The sequence below is a fragment of the Rhamphochromis longiceps genome, linkage group LG12 (assembly GCF_057381845.1).
Source record: "Rhamphochromis longiceps isolate RC_006_pf linkage group LG12, R_longiceps_female_GT1.1, whole genome shotgun sequence".
NCBI lineage: Eukaryota > Metazoa > Chordata > Actinopteri > Cichliformes > Cichlidae > Rhamphochromis > Rhamphochromis longiceps.
The window spans coordinates 3,959,551-3,982,673 of record NC_140568.1 but is presented as its reverse complement, the minus strand read 5'-3'; the positions used below and the strand labels follow the sequence as shown (position 1 = coordinate 3,982,673).

Here is a 23,123-nt window from a genome sequence, read left to right as displayed (position 1 = left end):
CAGTGTTATCAATTCCTTCATCGCCCAGGAACTGCCTGCATACTCTCGTCACATGAGGTCGGGCATTGTTGTACACCAGGAAGACCCCAGGACCAGTGTGGGGTCTGACAGTGGGTCCAAGGATTTCATCCTGATACCTAATGGCGGTCAGGGTGTCATTGCCTAGCCTGTAGAGGTCTGTGCGTGCCTCCATGGATATGCTTCCCTAGACCATCATCGACCCACCACAAAAACCAATGATGTTGAATGGTGTCACAGTGAGATTAATGCTCTCCATAGCTTCTCCAGACCTCTTTATATCTGTCACATGCACTCAGGCTGAAACTGCTGCCATCAATGAAAAACACAGGATACAAATAATTCTGTTTTCTATGGCAAATGCCTTTAATTTGTTTGAGCTACCATCTAACAATGACATCATGAATGTGAGCATAGTTGATCCTTCAATCAGGCATTTTTATTTTAAAGGAATAGTCTGATATGCTGAAAAATACATGCATTTGGTTTCTTACCAACAGTGTGATGAGACAATAAATACCACTTTTCCTGGCTGAAGGATAAATATAAAGCTATTTCACATGTTCAAAACTAACCAGTTGATGGTTTATTTAATGTGTGCTAAATATGCTGTGCACCATACGCAGCGTATACTGTTCACTGCTCGCTCATTTAACTCGACACGATGTGCTTTCAGTAGATACTGTGAGATAGGGCTGCACGATTAATTGTTAGAAAATCGCGATCTCAATTCTAAGCAAAAAAATCGTGATTCTCATTTTATGCAAAATCGTGCAGCCCTACTGTGAGATAGATACTCTGAGATAGATACTGTGTAAAACTGCTTGAAAATGTATGTGTTCTTTACATTACAATGACAGTCTTTTGCCTGTTTGCTAAAATGTCACAAGATCTTTGATATATGACTGCAGGCTACTCTTTGACGCACTATGACATCACTGGCTAAAGAAAACCTGGTAAAACTTTGGAATACAGCAGGAAACAAATAAATAATTATATTTTAAGTAAGCAGCATAAATTATGGAGTGTTCTAATCCTTGTTGTTTTACATCTTTATTTAACAGTAATTTGATGTGGATGGATGTTCTACTCAGGTGTTCTTTTATTACACCAATATAAATGTGATAAAGGCTGTTATTACAATCAAAATTTGCAGGACTATGTGACCTTATAATGACGAAGCCAAGTCGGACACAATTGTCTGTCTCTCACAATCACTGTTTAAACATAACTTTCAAAAACATGTGCAGGAAAGGAGTATCTCATTTCCTGTAAAATACCTGGAAGTCAGGCAAGGTTAAGCTACTACATAAAACGGCCTGTGCCCCAAAATGTATCGTGTTGTTACAATGTATTGTGGGGAAATATTGTGTGCTTACACAAACTGTAATTTTCCCTGTAATTTGTCATAAAATTTACGAAGTTATGTGAAATTACTTCCACAATACTTAAATTTAATTAAATTATGATTATTTATTTGTTTCCCCCTTAATCCAGTCTTCCTATCTTGAAGTACTGGTAGGCAAATCTAATTACATTATAATTTCAAATAAAATACATTGAAATTCCTTTTAAAAACAGGGGAATTGTGCCCATTTGTTGGACGTCTATATTATGAAGTTTCCCCAAAACCCCAAATTAACAAAAATCAGCACTGCACTGCTACCTTCTAGCCTCCCTTCAGTGCCTGTGTGGAGCTGCTCTTCATATGCTTACACAGTTTGGCTTTGTGAGTTATCTACTCCAGCTTTAAAACCCTGTGCATCTGCAGGCAACAGGATATCCTGCTGAGAAATGCGGCAGGATAACAGCTGCTTCTGATTTCTCTGGGCTTGCTCGATCATGTCCGATGGCAGTGAAGCTTTTAGAGGACTGTCACGGAGCAGAGTGGGGCCATTATACACTCTCTCCACCACTCTGATGGAAAAAGGGTTGAGCCCATCAGAGCGGTGCTGAGAGCCTCTATGCTGACAGACCGTGGCCAGACAAAGGGGAATCTATCTGCGTCCGAGCTCTCCACGGGAAGTCTTTGACACCCCCAGCCAGCTGTGCTGCAGTGGAGAGCTTCTTCCATCGTGTTTATCGACTGAGAGCTGTCCTCTAATTGAAAAGAGCTGGAATGGAGACTGTCACTTTGACTCCCTCTTCATGAATAACTCATCGATAGCTTTATGAATAACTAATCAATGATCCCGAATCAAAGATCAGACGCGCGTCCCTGCAGAACTTAGTCGGAGGAAAACACTCCCGACTTTGCCTCATTAGACTGAAGTGTAAATATCATCTTACCATCTGTCCATACAAGAGGCTGCAATTATCTACACTTAAAAATAGAGATCTACATAAAATGGGTTCCATCCAGCCACAGCACCCATTAACCTGAACCATGCATTTTCAGTAATACATGAGATTGCATGTTGGACGCCTGTGGCTGCGTATCTTGGAGATGCAAGGTGAAAACACCAGCAGCCATTGCTATTGGTTAAAATCTACATTCCTTTAGATAAATAAACTTCACTCACTCGATTGTGTCAGGAGTTCCCAAATAATAGTCAGAGTTTAGGAGTTAAATACTACAGACGGGCTTGGCGTGACCTTTGCTGAACACTGCTTTGATATCATACATTCTGGTGAGTGAGTCTGCAATTGGCGTGAGCCGAGCAGAAAAAGGTCAAAGCAGCATTCAGCTATACCTTATATTTAGGAAAGTGGATTGTTTCTTGGAAGTGAAAGGCTACTTCATCCAGCAGGACTACTCCACTACATATACACACACAAAAAGGTTGAACCCTATAGTTTTTAGAGAGAACATTTCCCTGTTTTCAATATACGTTAACAACTATTTTAAAGGTTACTGGAATAAAAGGAGAATACATGAGAGTCTGTTATCTATAGACTAAACTTGAGCTTCCTTTTATGCTTATTGTGTTTGGTTAGTGAAGAGTCTGGGAAGGTCACATTTAAATAAAAGATGTTCTTGCTAAATACTTCGCAGCATGTTGGCCCACATGTAGTTTGCTGGGATCTACCCTGAGCACTGAAGGATGGATAGAGTCTGAGATTGTTCATGTCTTAAGCTGCAGCTTTGTGTTGTAATCACTTGTTTTTCAGTTCAGGTGCGTCCGCTCACTGACACATCCTTTCTTGAGCTGCAGGTCTCTTATGACACTGAAATAGCAATGTCTTTAATTTTTATCTTATTCAATGTGATATGTGGAGTTACTTTATTATCTTGCTCTCAGGCAGTTCTGATGGCATCTGTTGGCCTTACACTGTTACACAACCACCAGGAGCCGGAGCTGTTGATACAAGGCAGGATGGACATTTACACGCACATTTAATCGTATTGAATAGTATTCTTTCAAAGCAATTAATGATGAGAAATTAAAGAAATGTACATTTGTAGATTGATTCCAAACGGTTTTCGGAATGCATAACATACAGACTGGTTGGGTGGCCTACGCTTTGGGATGAGAACCTGTTGGAAATGATCAGCTGAAAACCAGCTGTTTCCCCTACGGTGGCCCTGAGGGGCAAAACAGACCGCACCTTAAGAAAACATGAGCAGCAGAAAAACACAACGGAAATAGAAAATACAAACAAATTAGAAAACAAAGAAAACTGAAATAGAAAACAAAAACTGGATTGTTTCTGGGGGATATAATGACTTGAAGAACTAGATCCGGATGTGACAAGCTAATGCTAAACAGCTGATAGCAAGCATCTATTATATGTGATTAAAATACACATTGAATTGATTTCCCTCACAACAGTAATGAACCCTGTCTGTGAAGGTTCTCAGTCATCCAGGTCATCATAGTCTAAGGAGCTTGGAAAGAAAAGCGTCTGGACTTCTTTAAGTTGCTTGAAAAGCAACTTAAAGAAGTAAACATAGGTGTGCCGTGAGAGATCGTCCGGTGTGCCGTGGGAAATTATTTAATGAACTACATAATTTTGTGATTTGTAATTACGTCCATGTTTAACCTCCTAAGACCCGAGCTCTTCCATGGCATGCATTTTTAATTTCTCTTTGATATTTGGGTATATTGGAGCCCGATGGATGTAAAAACAAAGAATTACCAGATTTTTTTAAATCTTTTTTTTTTTTTTAAGAAAAATAAGAGCCACATATGAGGATATTCGTTTAAAATTTTGATAGAACAGTAGCAGTATAACGTCCTCGTAAGTGGATATCAGGCCCTTGTAGAGCAAAATTGAGTATTTTGGTCTAAATAACCCAAAATGTGATGTCCACATATGTGGACGCCAGGTCCTAGGAGGTTAAGTAACTTGACTGAAAATTCTATGGTCCCAGTTTCCTGCACATGGAGGAAAAACCAGCTACACGTAGCCTGATTTCAGGTAAAACTTTAATCAAACTGTGTTTAATGGCTGAAGCCAGGAAAACCTCGACCAATCTATACGGTCTTTTCAGTTATAAAAATAATACATAAAAACTGCATGCTAGCTTTAAATTGTTTTTTTTTTTTAATAAATCTCGTGACAGCCTCAGTAAGGTTGATGGTAATGTCATTACATTTGCAGGAAAAAAAGAAAGAAATGATAGTAGTGTCACGGACCCGGTTCCAGGGACTCGGGGTCCGTGAGCAGTGTGGACTACTATTGTAGTTATTATTATTATTGTTGTTATTATTATGGTTGTGTCTGCTGTCCTGTGTTCCGTGTTTGTGTTCTGTCAGGTGTTTATGGGTGTGTGCGTGTGTGTGAGGGTGCGGTCGTGGCAGGCACTTTTAGGCCTGCTGGGTGTGGCCCTGCCAGCTGACCGGTCACACCCAGGAATCCGCACACACCTGGTGCCGATCAAGCCTCGTCAGAGGAGCTTCAAAACAGTGTGGCTGAGAGCTCCTCGACGCTGGATCGTTGAGTGACTTCCCGTCAGTCTTAGTTTAATGTGCAAGGTTAGTGCAAGTCTGCCGTTAGGTTTTGTACTCACGGCTGCCTTTTGTATGCGTGTTTCCCCAGGAGGAATTGTGGCGACCAGGAGGCAGCACACGTACAGTACACAGGGAACGGAGACAGAGCACGGGATAAGGGAGAAGACACGGAACGGGAGTCGGGATCGCACGGGGGATTTACTGTTGTTTGGATTGTCACCACTGTAAATAAACGCACTGCCTTCATCGTCAAGTCCTGCATTTTGGGTCCTCATTCCTCACATCCCCACACAGACCGTGACAAGTAGATAAAGATGTACAGGAGTATCAGTATTTTTAGGAATCATCTGAGGTATGTCCAGTATCTGCAGTAAAGTTTAGCAATCCATCAATAAGTGTCAAGAGATTTCACTCAAAACACAAAATGCCAGCCTCATGGTGCTGCTAAAAAAAGGCCAGGGCTAAATTTTAGGGTTATAATCCGGATGCCTCGTCTGGGAATGTGGCAAAGCATCCATCCACTTCAACTCTGTGTGTGTGTGTGTGTGTGTGTGTGTGTGTGTGTGTGTGTGTGCAGTCTGAGTTCTGAGGGTGTCTAGCAGTGGGTTATTATGCACTAGGCTACAGTTAGTGTAGCGCTTAACACAATCACTTGACAAGCTAAAGGCTGTCAACACAAATCCCGTTTGGGATTGTGTCAGGAAGAGCATCCAGTGTAAAACTCTGCCAAATCAAACATGCTGTGCTCCCTGCTGTGGTGACCCCTTGAGATGAGAGGGCAGCTGAAAGTAGGATAATTATTATGTACTAGCAGCCATATGGAAACTTTGAAAACCTTTTATTCACTCACTGGATAAGATTTTGCATCGTACTCATATGTGGATAATTCCAGTTTCGTGACCTTTCAGAAACTGTCTGGACATCCATTAAAACTCAGATGTAATTTTAAAACTGTTTGGCTGTCAAAGTCCTGAAAAGTAGACATAAGAGATGCAAGGCTTTTGTTAGATGATGGCAATAAAGTAAACAGCAACAGAGTGAAAAGAGCAGGAGCTTGATTATGGCCAACAATGGCTTATTATTGCATGCCTAAAGGGTACAGACTGACTGGAACAGCCACAGAATTACAAACAGTTTATGATAAATTCAGACTTCCAGTGAAGTACCTGACAAAATGTTATGCTTTTCTGCTCTTTGGACCATAAGAAAAAAAGAATATAAACAGTCCTCACTGATAGATCTACGTCACCCTTATATAAATTGTCTAAACACTAAATCAGGGTTTCCGGTAGGTTGACTGCTTTTTTGCCACCAGATTCAGGTTGGGATGTTTGTATGTGAAAGAGACACACAACAAGATGAAGTAGACTCACACTGAGGTGAAAAGCAGCATTTATTTTATATGCTTATGTTAAAAGAGAAACACAATGGAACTGCTGGTCGACAACAGATATTATTTATGTTCAGGGTAACTAAAGATATTTTTCATATTCGGCATACACACATATGCACGTTTCTGCAACATGACTGACGAAGGATCTGCTGTGATATTGCACTAACGGAAAGAATTTGGATCGGTGCCACCTTTCTCCCCGAAAGGCAACTAAGATGCTCAAGCAGCACTGACACAATAACTGGTTCACATGGCAACATTTTGACCTTTAACTGTCACCTGAGGCGCTCCAAGCAAAAGCAACACATATCCAACTATCACTAGATAAACCAATGAGGGAGAAACAAACCACTTTCTCCGTTTCATTGTACTACCATAATGTTATAAAACTGTTCTAAATAAAAATAAGTCGGTAACAACTGCTTCAGTAACAACATGGTGAAGATACTGTGCCACCATGTGGCTTAGTGGCAAATATACCCTGGCCTACTCAGACTGTGTGGGAAGGAGGTCTGTACGAGACCCACAGATAGATCAATAAACACATGCTGTGAGCATACGGCAAAAAAACGAGTTTGATACAAAGGGGAGTCAGAATAGCTTGACACAACTTCCTACTGACAGCTGATGGGAAGCATTTGGATGTGAAAACCATGCTCTCCATAAAGTAACTGACAACAGAAAACTTGGATGTGTTGTTCAGTGGATGAAAACTGCTGTCACTGCTTGATTAAATAATGCGCAGAACAGGACATGAAAACGATCACCATAATAGGATCTCACTAATGATAGTCCGACAAGTCTCACATTACCAGCACGAATGGCCTTTTTTCTGGGTTGAAGAGGAAACGATAAAAAGACATTAAAGCAGCATAAAAACAGCACTGAAGGGGAATACATCACATTCAGCTTTATTCAATCTTGGCCTCAACTCCAACCCAACATTTTGCTTCCAGTTTTACAAACCACAGATCTACTGAAAAGGACGGACTGTTGATCCAACAATTAAATACATTCCTACTTTTATTTACAAGATGATGATTATGGTCATTATTCTTCTTTTATTGCTGCTCCTGGATCACATCACTCGTCACTACAGCTGTATTTTCTATTACAGTGACCCTCGTTCCACATGAAAAGTAAGTGCTTTGCAATTTGCATTCAGACATGTCAGAGTCCCTTGTAAATAACAACACACAGACAAAGATTGCTTTTAGAGAAGAGTGAAGGTTGTGTTTGGGGTTCAGGAGCTCCAGTTGCTGGCGCTTTCTCAAAAGCTTGACAAAGTTTTGGTTTTTAAAACAACGCGATAACTGTGCCACTTGCCCTCAGCTACTCTTTGGACTGGCAGATCCAAAAGAAGCAAAAGTCTGTTTACTGAGGTAATATTGTCCACTTGTAGGACTGCTCTAACAGTGCCACGAGAGATCTTTGTTGTCTTAGACTCACGTTTCGTTTAGTCGTCCTCCTCAGTGAGCAGGCTAAGGTTACCTAATTCACAAGAAAAGAGGGCAGGTAAGAGGAGTGGAGAAAGGACTGAAAAACAGAAGTTAAGAGTGTGATGTTGGCGAGAAATAGTGAGGCCATGAGTGTGCTTTTAAAGAGGACCTATTATTTGTTATAATGCCACAGTACTGGATGAAAACATCAAACATGGCCATAATTTCAAGTAATGAGGTCAGTGTGTGTAGAAGCAATCCCCACGACCAAATGCTCAGGCATTTTCTTCACAAGAATAAAAAGGTTTCTTTTAGGCTTGAGTTTAAAAATGTGCAATAACTGTTGTAAATGAAAGAAAAAATATCCCAGCTACTCCTACTTTTTGGAAATGAACACATTAAAATGGCTTTAAAATAGTTTTGCAACACTGTTGCACAACTCTCAGTTAAACCTGAAATTCTACAATTCTAATCACATCACCAGTGCTTTCAAACCCACTGTGGTGGTGCGCAGCGGCCAAATTACAAAATTATATTCCATCACCAAATGCCTGTGAACCTTACAGTTACACCATGATTTGTTGCCATTTACAGAAGAGCTGATTTTACATCTAAAAACATGCAGTAGACATTTATATCTTAAATAATTTCAAATGAAATATTCTTCAAAATGCTCCTTGGGAGCAACAACTGTACATGAGTAATACATAACTACAGGATCAAATGAGGTATATGCATTCTCGTCTTACTTTCCAAGGTAAGGATGCAACCAACCAACCACCTAAAACAAACAAAAACAAAACCCCCAAAACAACAACCACAACAAAAAAAGTTAATTCGCCATTGGAAAATAAAATGTGAAATATGAGTACATCAACCAAAACAAAGTGACAGTTACTTCCATTATCATCTGACAGGGATCAATAAAGACGACACAGGTTGCAAAATGGAAGTGGAATTGATTTCCAATAGTAAAACGTAAATCTTCTGTTTTAAAGAGTAATGCAGTAGAGCGTGCACAACTGTCTGACCCTGCCTCTTTCTCTGGACACTGCTACTCCTGAGGCTAAAATTCCTAGTGTTTGCTGGACACTTTGCTATCATATAAGAACTTTTGCAGAGCATGCGCTGTGTGTGACTCAACAGCATCAAAGTGAAGCTGAAATGTTCCTTCCAGAGTGTTGGGATAATATGACTGTACAGTGATTTAGATGGTTGCTCTTTTTAACTCCCCCAAAGATCAAAGATTGGTGTAAAAGCTGATTTGGAACTCGAAGGATTACCTTCATCTGAAAACACACAGTGAAGTTCCCAAACATCATCATTATATCATCATCATTTGGTGATTTTAAAATGGTCTTTGCTTTGTATTCTTCTGAAACAAGCTGTCACAGTGCCCTTGCGTGCTTTTCAAAGGAGACTGACCTCATGACTCTAAATATGTTGTAACTGTACACATGACGTGTGTCCTTTAAGATAAGCATGCTCAGAATAACTCCCTGTCTGGGAAACTAGGTTTAAGAAAAGCATGTCTGTCTGCTGCCTTTTTCAACTACACCTCTAACACTCTCAGAGTCTCAGCTTGGCAAGTTGGAACACACTGCGGACAGAGCTTGGAAGAATTCGCTTTTCCTCAGTGGTCCAGAGATGGTGTTTAATCCAGAGCAACCTCTGATACGATGGGTAGCATGAAGGTTGTGGCTTTCTTTGATTCCTTCATCTTGTCCAGGCCGAAGAGGAGGTCCAGCTGAGTGACTGGTCGCAACCGCTCCTCATCCACAGGTCTGGAGCCAAGGACACAAGAGATCAGAGGTCAGGCACAGAGGCCTAATAGCAGGTTTATACTTCTATACTGCACACAGCGTACGACATGTACTAGAGTCGCAGGAGAAATTTTATGGATTTCCACATGAATATGACCTAAAGCATCAGATTTCCACACTAAATCCTAAAAGTAGAAAATTGATCTCTCACATTGGCACCATCAGGGAAAACCCAGCAACAATGGTGTGCATGGCAGGGCTGCAAAGAGAACATTGCTGCCCGTCAGCAGTTTGCTAAAGATCACACAGACATGCCAGAAGGCTTTTGGAACAATGTTTTGTTGACAGATGAGCCCAAAATAGCATCTTTTGGGGCTCAAATAAAAAACCCATCTCTTCTGTCAGAAGAGAGGAAAACACTGCATTCCAACATAATAACCTAATTCCATCTATGCACTGCATAATCATAATCATCCTGTCATGGTTTGTGTCTGTTTTGCAGCATCTGGGCCATGATGGAGCAACACATTTTGAATTTCAATGTCAGATTGTAATGGAAAATGTCAGGACATCTGTCTGAGGTCTGAAGAAAAAGTGGGCCGCGCAGTACGTCACCAACTCTTAGCACGAATGTACTTCAACCACAGACTGGTGAAAGAAGTATAACGTTTTGGGACGGCCCGAATCCAACTGCATTCAACTTAAAAGACGTGGAAGGCGTCTGAGCAGCTGTGAGAAAACCTCAACCCCGAGATGAAGCTATTTTGGGCGTTTGAATCGGTTCAATTTCCTCCAAGTGGAAGTGCAGGACTGACCGACCGTTACCAGAAATGGTTTGCTGCAGCTATTTTGAAGAATGGCGTCACACCAAATACTGAAAGCACGCATACTTTCACCCCTCACAGATCTGCAACAGTGGATCATTTTCCTTAATAAATACAAAAATAATTTGAAATGTGTTATGTTTTTCTAATTTTGTGACTTTTGTTCAAATCTCATGTTTTAGGTCATGGAAAATTCCAAAGGTTTCACAAACGAAATGTAGACACTTACATATGCTCTCTTTGCTATAAAATAAAAAATAACTATAAAATGTTTTTGTTTGGTTTTTTTACAATACACACAGCTCAGTTTGAGCTGAAGTGGGCTCCTTCCTGTCAGTGTAAAGACGTTTACCTGCACCTTTATTCCCAGAGATATCTTTATAAAGGGAAAAAAGGAAAAACCTAAACCCCAGTTTAACAGTATAGCTCTGTTTTTCTACATAATACAGAAACACTGCTGCTGAAGGTTAATGAAAGAGCACAACTCTTTGGGCTTAAACTGTATGAAATACATGTGTAAAATCACACTAAAATTCCTGATAGCTTTAATTATGAAGCAGAAAGTTTTTGTTAATTTACAGAAAATTCCCTTTTATTATTATTTATTTATATATTTATACTGTGGATCCAGTGTAAGCCCCCCACTCCCATCTAAATTCAATTAAAATTCAATTTAAAGTCCAAAATGTATGCTCTCCTTTACATTTCCCAAAGCCTTCCAGTGGGCTGGATTCTGCACCCCAAGGCCTGATGTTTCACTCTCTTGTTTCACAAAATCTGTCACTGATTGTAAAAGATTTATCTTACAGGATGCAAACTGTCTGAATGAGATAAGATATAAACTTCTGTTGCAAACACACTGCATACTCCACGTACTAAGAATTAATGTGCACACTGAAACTGGAAGACCCCTACCATCCTGTGTGAAATATGTGATTTCACTATCGCAATGATTACCGAGAACTACAGTGATTTAGTTCAGAGCCTTCACTTCACCATCACCTTCAGATTCTTTTTCCTTGGTTTTATAATTGGAAAGAGCCTATCCATGAATGCTTTTGAGTTCTCAACACTTAAAAGTTAAAAATACTCTTTCAGCAACAATGGCTTGCACCAACAGTGGTTTCAGTAGTCGCTTAGCAACAGCTGAACAAAGGCTTACCCAGATCAGACATTTTCACAAATCTTTTCTATAAGTCTTTTATATATGCTCAGATAATAAAAACCAGTCATCCATTTCTAACAGTGCCTAGTTTAATAACAGTACTGTGCGATGCTGACAGTTGTGTATGTAAGGAATCAGGATGTAATCATTTTAATTAAGATCATCCTTCCTTTTATGTCGTATTATAATCACTACTATTGAGCGGTCTTGAAGTGTGAATATCTGTGAAGAAAACTGGATGTAATGGTATAGTTGTGGGAATATGAAGTTGAATGTGAGGCTGTGTACCAGTACAAATATCACTTAATGTAATATGTGCTTTAAAAACAAACAAACAGCCTGGTCTAGTCACAAACTGTCACTGAAGCTCAGTGAACACAAGTGCTATGAAATCTTGTGGGTGTCTGAATATGAGTCATACCTTTCCTCCTCCTGGCAGTCCTGCAGCTGCTGAGCGATCTGCCTCATCTGCTCCTTGCGGACATAGTCCCGTACTCGGTACATGGCAGCGTCGCGGCAGAGCTCCCGGAGGTCACTCCCAGAGTAGCCTTCTGTCTTCTCAGCAATCTCCTTCAGATTTATTGCGTTGCTCAGCTGAGCAGAAAAGACGTCAAGCAATGTGAGATGATTATACAGAATTGAGCTGTCACTAATCTTTGAACTGTGCTTGTTGCTGCCAATCAAATGCCAACTAATCATGGGTGATCTGATTCATTGTAACGTGAAGTGACAGTGGAAATACAGGTGTGAAATGAGTCTATGATAATGGAACAAGATAACAGCAGAGCTGAACAATTTCTTCTGCTGTTGATAAAGATAAAAAGAAACCATCTTACGTTTTCTCCTGCCAAGATGAGTCTCAGGATGTCTTCTCTCTGCCTTGTGTTCTGCAAAGGAGAGGACAGTCGTTCATATTAGGAAAGTAAATTGCTGTCTAGCCTATCATCATACATCTCCTGCATAAATTCAGGAATGCTTGCATGTGCCTCCTCTGCTGTTCTCCAACTTTGAAAAGTGTTCATCGGATCCATTTCAAACCTGGCAGAGGTACAGCTGGAAAGCCGAGTAAGTGTAGTGTTGAGTTTGAGGTCTCTAAGATGAGGGGTGAACTCATTTTCAGGGATTTTTTTTGGTTATCAGAAGCCAGTGAATCCCTAGTGGATATTACATGCGCTGGTTTTTTAGGTACTACCCCTCAGGCTCCTAGTAGATTCTCCTATGGTGTTCACAAGATTATCAGAAAGCTTGGCCTCTGGTCTTGATCTTGAGGTCACTGAAATTCAAACTTGTCTGAGATTTGTAGTAGATGGACCTAAAGTTTGAATTTCAAAATCCTACGTTGCCTTATTCAGAAATTATTGCACTCACAAACTTGGGTGTCCACCCTGCCTGCTTACCTGTTGGGGTGACAATAATCCCCTATCAGCCTTTTATGGTTGAGGGGTAAAAACTGTCAGTGACCAGAAATATATGGACACAACTGTAGACAGAATAAAGCCTCCTTGTGTATTTGCACACATCTTACCGGCAAGCCGATATGAAAAGTTGTGGGCATCCTGCGGAGAATGGCTGGATCCAGGTCCTGCGGCCTGTTCGTGGCTCCCATCACCATAACCTAAATTTTGAGAATCACAGTTTTAATACATTATTTCACAGGAACTACCTGCTGCATTGCAATGTTTTCTGGCAATTGCATTACAGTATAAGAAAGCATTCTGGTTGTGTTACCTGGGTGGTTGATGAGGTGTCCAGGCCATCCCATAGGCTCATGAACTGGGCTTTCATCATGGCTGTGGCCTCGTGGTCCATGCTGGAGCGATTCCTTAGAAATGATTCTAACATGCAGCACATAGAAAACATTTACACAAGACTAATCTTGCTAACTTGGCCAGCTCTGCAGCAGTGACTATGACACAGTATGTGGGGCCAATGAGTGCCTAGGACTCGGCTAACGTATTTATATTGAACTCATATAATTTAAAGACAAGATTAACAAAAAGGCAAGATACATTTTAGATTCTGTTTAAATTACAGCTATTGTGGGCACTGCAATATCGATCACAAGGTCAAATCCACTTAGAAACCATGGAAAGAATGTAATGCAAATTAAACAATATCTGTCATATCTGAATGAATGAAAATGAAGCTAGCTCACATCCACTAGTGCAATAAACTAACATTCTACACTTTTGACATGCGTCCTGCAAATGAAGCTTACCAATCTCATCGATGAAGATAATACAAGGCTGAATTTTGACAGCTAACGAGAAGACTGCCGCAGTCAGCTTTTGTGACTCGCCGTACCACATGTCAGTCAGCGTGGAGGCCTGAAGGTTGATAAACCTGCATCCCGACGCTCTGGCAGTTGCCTTGGCAATCATAGTCTTACCGCAGCCCGGAGGACCGAATAATAAAACACCTGAGAGGACGAAAAGTAAAGAATTAAAATACAGTGATTCTCATCACATCTTGTAATATCTGAACAAAAACAAAACAGATTTTTACTCTCACTTCTGCAGTTTATAGACTTTGTAATTTTAACCTGACTCGTTTTAACCTTCACTGGCAACTGCACTGACATTTGCAACACGTGTATCAAATCTGGCTCGATCTCGTCCCAGAAGCATTTTTTTCCTTTTGGTTTGTTTTAAATGATGCGATACAAACAAAGCCTGAAGTCTAGAGACTGAACTTGATTCCCAAAGCAGCTCATTTTGGAGGTTGACTCATCCTGAAGCTATGTGTAAAGACTATCCACAGAAAGCAAAACATTCCTCTTAGTGATCTTTCACTGTCACGCTGCCAAGTGGATAAATCCTGCTTTTTTTGGCAGATTAAAATCGCAGTGCTATTCACTGGGTAGATATTTTGACAGTGATTAGGCAGAGGATGGCAAAAATACAAACTTAGAAAATTATAACCACAGTTTCAGAAGGTAATTTCATGTTAGCTAGTTTTTGATGCAAATCCACATTAATGTTCATGATGGGGAAAAAGGACATTTAAAAATCTAACAGTAACTTTGTTCTCAGTCTTACAGAGCTACAGATTCTGATTTTTCACGATGAATTCAAGGGTAATTTGAAGGTTTTTAAACTTGAGTTCATGATCCTGAACATGCACAAATCTTCACTGGGCAACTGACTAATCTCAACTTAACACAGCTCACTAGAAACAAAGTAAAATACACAAAGAACAAGGTTATAGAAAGCTAGGCTGCATTTACAGTAAGATTTCTGAATGACTAGAAAAACCAAATCCCATTCACACAATAGCTCAGTCACACCAGAGTAGAAATGGGATGGCAACCTCCTTGCAACTAAGAAAGCTTGGTGTTTGCTTAATGACTACAGTGATTTTTTTAGCATTTGGGGATCAATTGCAAGTACTTACAGTGACTGCTCTTGATTGCAAGGCTTTGCTCAGGTCGCTTGGTGGCCGATTTCCAAATAATCGCAGTCTGACTGCAATCACTCTCCGAAAGATTGGCAGAAATGTGCAAATAACTGTGTTTTCATTTAGGCTATAAAACTAGATAGACTGCCAATAATTTGAAACCAGTCTTCACTGATGAACTCAACTTGTCTGAGATGTGTCTCTCTGCATTAGGGGGTTTTGACTCAACTGCTTGCCAAATTGTCATTTTCTTCAACTCACACAGCAAAACTGAAAACTCAGAGTAAAAATCCATTATACTTTGGAAAATATCAATCCTCCACAGAGAGTTAAATTTGGTTTTACCTGAAAACAAAAATATAGCTCTATGGGCTCTTTTATTAGTGACTGTCAGTCCTCTGGCTACAGCAAAACTGAATGTCAGGAGGTGGAGCTCGACTCTGTTAGTTAGCATTAACCAATGAATTACATAATGAACTAGCTTTCCACTCCCAAAAACTAATTTAAAAATGTATCTAATTTTAACTGTTTCAACCTTGTTATATTTTATCTCTGTATGTCAAATTTGAACCTTCTATGTTCCTTAAAGGGAACATGAAGATTAAATGTCTCTGCAGCTGGATCACAGACACTACTACAGTAGCACTGTATGACACAGTTAAAAATAAGCCTTATTTATCTTATACAGAATCTTGGTGCAGCCCCTCAGTTCATCCTTTGTCAGCACTTATAGCAGTATTTAGAGAAGTCTGAAGGAATGCTTGCATGTACACTGTCCTTATCGTCAACATGAGAGGAAATAAAAAAAAGCATAAGAGTTCCTGTTTAAAGAGTCAGCGTAAAATCTGATCAGTTCCAGATTAGATTAGATTTCATGCTGTGGTACCTTTGGGGGGCTGAAATAGTTTGGAATTCGCCATAAGGTGTCTCTTCTGAAAGGGCAGGATGACTGTATCTTGAAGCTCATTGATAACTTCATCCAGACCTGCAATATCTCTCCAGGATACCTGCAGGAAGGTGAAGTTATTCATAAATCTCTGAGCAACATAAAAAAGACTGATGATTACAACCGTTACCTTCATAGTTTGTGGATCAACTAGATGAGATGCAATGTTCATCTCATATTCTGTAAGTCTGACCCCCTCAACACCAATCCTCTTCATCAGCTGCTCTGCCTGAGGGGTCAAGAAACACTTCTTAGCTGAAGACACAAAACGATAACAGACATTGTGCACAATCTTTCTTTTTATCTCAAAGCATCTTTACATCATGCTTTGAATGTACAAGAACAGATAGTGCTTGCTGCATTGTGAGCCAGGAAAAACGCCTGACCTTGGCAGCATTTCTGGAACACTGTTCAATAACAGCATCAACCTTGAGCTTACGGTATTTTACAGATGCGTGTTTATAATGTGTGCTGATGCATGACATACCCTCTTCTTGGCTTGGTTTTTCTGTTTGGAGGTAGGATCCATTGCATCTAAGACCCATTTGATGCTGTAGTACGTGGCGGCACCAAAGACGGTCAACCTGAACAACATGCCAACCACTTCATTCCTAGACAACGGCCGCATCAGGGCCTCCCTGGGCAGATCTTTCAGCAGCATCTCTGATGGCTGATGTCAATCCATTGGCTGGATAACGAGGTGGAAATATACAAACGAAGTTATTACAACCACATAAGGTCAATTACAGCTCTCGCCTTTTATAAGGCTAAACAAGCTCTCACTTGTATTAGGTTTATGATGCCTAAGCTAGGACTGCGGGTCATGTTTATGCAAACGCAATGTCGCTATTTCAGTAAATAAATTACATTCGTGGTTCACATTTTTATTGGAATAAATGAACTCAATTCGCAGGTTAGCTTCTCCGGGGAAGCTAAAGCTAACAGGCTAGAGCTTCAACTTGAAAGCAGCAAACTGTATTTGTAACATCGTGAAATTTTGACCTCACGCGAAATAAAACGTCTCACCCTTGCTACGTGTGCTGCTACGCTTAAACGTAACCTCTACTATGATATAAAAGACAAAATAGTGACACTTACAAAACGGGAACGTAACGAAAATGTATTCACTGTGCAACAACCTTTGACGTCCGGGTAGGAACAAACACTTTAGTTCCAGAAAGCACGATGAGGAGTTCACAGAGTTAGCCACTGGGTGGCAGAACGTCCACACAGTTATTTCACGCATCAGTAGCATGGACAGCATTTACAGTGCTGCAGAAATAGTAGTTCTTATTACTCCCCAAGGGAAAGGTAAGAGCCTTGAAATAACATTTATAGTTTTGGCAAGTCAGTTGTGGACATGTTGATTGAACTGAGTAAAAGCTTACATTTATAAAAGGAATAGCTTTACATATATTTTGTACAAAAATGTCAGCAGCATCATGGAACACTGTAGCTAACATAATTTATAATAACCAATCACATAATCTCTATTTTTTTCCACGATTTTAAAATGATTTTCTTTGTTTTTTTATGTTTTAAAGTCAAAGGCTCTACAGTATTTTTTGCTCTTGGGTGAAATGCTTTTCTGTGGGTGTCTGGGATCTGTTAGAAAACACTGTGATTGGACACCCAAACATGTCCTGGGGTATGCTTCATGCAAATGTACCCTAGTAAAAGATAGGACAAATCTCAAGCCGTAATCTGTGTTTGGTCTCCACTCATCTTCAGCACGGTCTGATAATGGATAATTCAGTCTTCTAAACAGCAGTCTCAAAGATAAGGCTGTAACAAATGGCCTTCTCCTACAAGCAATTTATCACACATGTGCCTGAGGGATTGTTAATTGTCACGGAGTCCAAGTTAAATTTGATGATGCTTTTGGAGCTTTTGTGCAAACGAATCCCTGTTTTTCATCACCGTATTACTACTAAGAAAAATATAAAGTATAAAAGTGTAAAAAACTGTTTTAATTATGTAAGAACTGCTTAATTTACAAAATTTTACATCAAATGATTTAATGAACACCCAGATTTCTGCAAGACACACAGCTCCTGCTTTAACCTGAGATCCAAATAAACAACAGCCTGGCACAGCTTACCACACCATTTGGGCATGATTAGTTACATTTTGTATAATGCTCCAGAAAATGAGAATTTGTCCTTTAAAATTTTACTTTTTTTAATTCCCCATTTGAGTTAAGTAAAATCTTACAAAGCTTCTACCCTGTGTAGACCAATTAGTTGCCCAAATTGGATGCAGAATTAAATTCTGCACGGTTACAGCTTTAACCATCCAGTGAAGTTAAGTTCACCTTTGTTGTGGAAAATGGCGCACAGGCTGCTATTCTGCACACCTTTGGCTGTGAAAATGTTTCATGAAAAGCTTCAATCCCCCTGTACTGCAGCAGCAAGTCCCAGGAGATAGCAGCCTGACTCGGCCATTTTGATGGGTCTGGGCATAAAAGCGCAGGCTTGTGTATCTGCAAAGTGCAGCCGGGGCTCTACATTCCCACAACGCCTTGCACCTTGCCCAAACAACCGCTCTCAAGCGGGTGGGAGTACAACAAAAGAAGAAAAAAAAGAAAGAAAGAAAAAACATATTCAGCTCCCTGTCAAACCTCCACGATGCGGAGGCTGAAGTAAAACCTAAAGCTAGCTGCTTGGAGCTTTCACATGCCAAAATTGCATTCTTTGGAGAAAACAGTCTGGCAAGTGATTGTTTTGCTGTTAGAGATATAAATCCTTGTCGAGTAATAATAGTTCTGTCATTATGCTCCACCGCACCACTCTTTTTCCCTCAGTTTATATTAGTTGATTTTTTTTATGTGTGTGACAAAAGGATAATGGGATTAGTCTAGTTTTTTTTTAAGTGCACAAGGTAAAGTGTTAAACACTTAAGTAAATGCTGGTCACACACAGTATTTAATTACCCTTTTGGTCTCAGAGGAAGAGAAATTACCTGGAGCTGCACAGGATAAGGAATCATTGGGGAGTGAGTTATTTGCTTGCCAGTGCAAGGTTTTACTTTTAAATAACATCTATCTATCTATCTATCTATCTATCTATCTATCTATCTATCTATCTATCTATCTATCTATCTATCTATCTATCTATCTATCTATCTATCTATCTATCTATCTATCTATCTATCTATCTATCTATCTATCTATCTATCTGTGATTTTTGTTATGATTTTAGTTTTTTAAAAAAAAGACATTCTGGCATTTGTGGTCATAAAGAAACAAGATCAGCAGCCTGCTTCCTATGTGCAACCTTCATTTATTCTCTTTAATTGCAGTGCTTCTCTGGCTTCTGCTTGCCCTTTTTTGGCACCTACCCGTTGATAACTGTTCAGGGACGTAGTATAAATGATTCATGTCTGTCATATGACAAATAAGCCGATCATAGTCATTTGGCATGGATGAAAAGCAGAGGGATGAACAGACAAGAGACACATGAAAGAATGGATGTCTGGGTGAGACTCGGTTCGATACTGCTCAACAAAAGGATTTCACATGAGGCTGAGGCTTCCTCAGGCATCCCGCACTCTTTGTTCATTTTGCCAAGTTAACTCACACAAGTCGACAACCTGCCGACATTGCCAGATAACAGCTGTAGTTCCAGAAAGACAACCCTCTACTGTTTCCTCAAATCTGCAGGCCTCAGTGTGGTTACTCCAGCACTGGCGACACATAGAAAATACCCCCCAAAAGCCAAGAGATAATTTGTTTTTACCTTCTCTTCCATCACCTGAGGCAGGTGAGAAGACGTTCCCAATGGCACATCAATCCATGCATTTAGATTAGGTATTTAGATTCTGTCAGACATTCTGATGTGAAAATAACGTTGTTTAATGGATCAATGCAGCCAGGAATTCAGGGTAAATATTCCATACATAATCTGCCAGTCAAAGGTTTGGACACACCTTCTCATTTAATGGATTTTCTTTATTTTTAATACTTTCTACATTGTAGAGACATATTGAAGACATTATGAAGCAAGATATATGGAATTATGGAGTTAGCAATGAAAAAATTGATAAATAACTCTAAATATGTTTTATATTTTAGATTCCTCAAAGCAGCCACCCTTTGCTTTGTTGACAGTGCTGCAAACGGTTGGTCTTCTCTCAATGAGCTTCATGATCAAGTTACTTGAAATGGTTTTCACTTCACAGTTGTGCCTTGTCCAGGTTCATTTGTGGAATTTCTTGCCTTCTTAATGGGACTGGGACCCTCAGTTGTGTTGTGCAGGTCAGGTTGGTACACAGCTGACAGCCCTATTTGACAACTGTTAGAATTCCTATTATGGCAAGAACCAATCAGCTAAGTAAAGAGAAACAAGAGTCCATCATTATTTTAATAACTGAAGGTCAGCAAGTCCAGAAAACTGCTAAAACTTTGAATGTGTTCCCAACTGCAGTTGCCAAAACCATCAAGCGCTACAATGAAAGTGGCTCACATGAGAACCGCCCCAGGAAAGGAAGACCAAGAGTCACCTCTGCTGCTGAAGATAAATTCATCCGAGTCACCAGCCTCAGAAATCGCAAGTTAACAGCGCCGCAGACTAGAGGCCAGATAAATGCCACACAGAGTTCCAGTAACAGACACATCTCTACTGTTCAGAGGAGACTGCGTGAATCAGGCCTTTATGGTCAAATAGCTGCTAAGAAACCACCACTAAGGAAAAGCAACAAGCAGAAGAGATTTGTTTGGGCCAAGAAACACAAGGAATGGACATTAGACTAGTGGAAATCCAATTTTGAGATCTTTGGTTCCACCCAACGTGGAAAAGGTGAACAGATGGTCTCTACATGTATGGTTCCCACTGTGAAGCATGGAGGAGGAGGTGTGATGGTGTGGGGGTGCTTTGCTGTTGACACTGTTGGGGATTTGAACCAGCATGGCTGCCACAGCATCCAGCAGTGACATGCTATCCCATTCAGTTCAGATCTATCTATCTATCTATCTATCTATCTATCTATCTATCTATCTATCTATCTATCTATCTATCTATCTATCTATCTATCTATCTATCTATCTATCTATCTATCTATCTATCTATCTATCTATCTATCTATCTATCTATATACCAAAATAACAGTAGTGACAAGATTAAAAAGACAAATAATAATAGTGTAACCGAATAAAACATTTAGGTATATTAACTGACATGTGAAAGCTTGACACAGTGTCTTATTAAAGGGAAGTTTTCCAGAGATGGCTAGCAGAACGACTGTAAGTTACTGTCATGGAGTGAAAGTTTGAAAATGGTAACATAAGCTGATTTCTGTCACCCGGAGACACAGATCGCAGATACAGCGCTATCACATGAGATGGATTTTCAACACTTTTTTTCTTTCCGTAAACGCAGACTTATAATGTGTTATCACCTGTCATCGTTGACAGGCTGTTGGGCCTGATTATCTCTTTCTAAAATGACATGCAGCGGCAGTGTTTGTGGAGACCTCCGGGAGAATGTCACGCCTGCACGGGAATTACAAAGGGCAACATGCAACACTTTATACAAAACACACTGAACTGGTTTGGGTATTATTTTATGTCAACTTGAATTAACGCCTGTGTCAAATGTTTGCACATATATGTGCTAAACAGGGCTCTGTACACTGTGCACACTGTAGTTTGGTGGGATACGTCTTTATTGTTGAGGTGCTGAATACTTTTCTGTGTACTGCTGTCATACTGACTTGACACCTAATTTAACGATGACATAAAACCTGACAGTCATAAACTTAACTTCACTTTTATTTATTATATATTCCTCTTCTTCCTTTGCCTCTGACATTTGTGATATTTTCACCTGAACATCCTGAGAAGGAATAAAGGCTACAGTTCAGGAAGAGAAGTTCAGACTGATTTATCATAGTGAACTGGAATCCAGTTTAAAGGGTGGGGGTGGGGGTTGATTAGCAAATGTTCCCAGAAAACCTCACCACTTCAACAGGATGACATCCTCACAGGAGAAGCTGGACCTGCTGGGTCCATAATCTCCACGTGACATAAAGCGGTGTGAACGCAGGAGATGAAATTGAAATGAGCACCTCAAATTCCTCAGGAAAACTCGAATAAGAAACACCCCAGGGAAGTTAGATAGTGGGGGCTGGTGTCTGCGTACGTGTGCAAACGGTGGCAGCCCTTATGTGGGCTTCGAAAAAGCACAGAAGTGGCAAAGCTACTCTGACAAGGAGGACGTTTAAGTTCAGAGCATGTGAGACTTGTCCCGTCGAGTGAAAACAATTGGCCAGCCCCAGCTCCAATTCATCAAAGTGACAGCACTTGGCCACGTGGAAATGAATGAATAAATAAAGGAGAATGCATTCAGTGTGCAGATAAAGAGTAGCCTGCTGGGTAGACACTGCCAGAGAGGACTGTCAGTATATATACCATTCAGCCCTTGTTGGCAAAATGACATCCTCCAAGAATGAAACACTTGCATGAGGTTTCCTGCTCCCTGCTACACATGACATGCAAATGATTTGTGACAGTGGGAATAAAATTTAATCTCTACAATTCCCGTTTTGCTGTTCATCCGCTGATACCGTAACCCCTGCAGCATGGCTGCTGCTTGTTGTCATGTGGAGTAGTTGACCTCGGAAACTCAAGCATCAGCATCCTCTCCTTGACTTTGACTATTAAAAAAAAGGGGTTACCTCACCCTATGTCTCCTGCTCTTGAGCTATGACCTGCCACATATCCATTATTGATTATCACTTTCTGTTACTGCAGAGTTTCGACGGTTACCTATAGGCTTCTGTGATGCAATATGAAGCTCCCTTTGTGTGCAAGTCAAAAGAAATAGGAGTGTCTTTGAAGGGGGAGTAGAAACACAGGGTTCTCCTCACAGGAGAAATATGCGTATTTTTTCTTGTTTATGGTTAGATAAGAAAATAGTTTTCATAGCTTTAGGCTAAATCTCAAAGTATAGGCAGCAGACTCTCAGCACATGTGCCAGCATTACTTAGGACGTTCTGCTCAGTACGCTGCGTGCAGGTGTGTGGCTGCTGTAGCGTACTGATGCCAGGATGCATCACGGTATCAATCTTCTCTGCTAACACTTTCCCATTTTCCCCATATTGCCAAACTATCCCCTTGTATAAGTATGAATGAAAACTCCATTTTGCAACGGAGGCCTGAGAACGTTTCTTCTGTGTCATTTGTCACTCAAAGCCACTTTAAATGCATCACTCAGTTCGAACTTTTTATGGGATTTCTTGGATCAATCCATCATCGCTCGAACAAAACAGATTTGAACAGCACAAGCA

General features: G+C 40.3%; 1 protein-coding gene across 2 annotated transcripts; it reads right to left on the bottom strand.

Moving 5' to 3' along the window:
* Window positions 1-7,201: 7,201 nt before the first annotated feature.
* Window positions 7,202-17,003, bottom strand: atad1a (ATPase family AAA domain containing 1a). Of its 2 annotated transcripts, XM_085424386.1 has the most exons (10): window positions 16,938-17,003; window positions 16,327-16,527; window positions 15,970-16,068; window positions 15,780-15,900; window positions 13,716-13,916; window positions 13,226-13,332; window positions 13,023-13,112; window positions 12,334-12,384; window positions 11,919-12,091; window positions 7,202-9,529 (listed from the first exon to the last, which is right to left on the bottom strand). In XM_085424386.1, the coding sequence occupies exons 2-10, from the start codon at window positions 16,498-16,500 to the stop codon at window positions 9,400-9,402; spliced, it is 1,146 nt and encodes a 381-aa protein (XP_085280512.1). In that variant the 5' UTR covers window positions 16,501-16,527; window positions 16,938-17,003; the 3' UTR covers window positions 7,202-9,399. The 2 variants fall into 2 exon arrangements, with proteins under 2 accessions (XP_085280512.1, XP_085280511.1); XM_085424385.1 differs by having other exon boundaries at window positions 15,780-16,068.
* Between the last annotated feature and the right edge of the window lie 6,120 nt (window positions 17,004-23,123).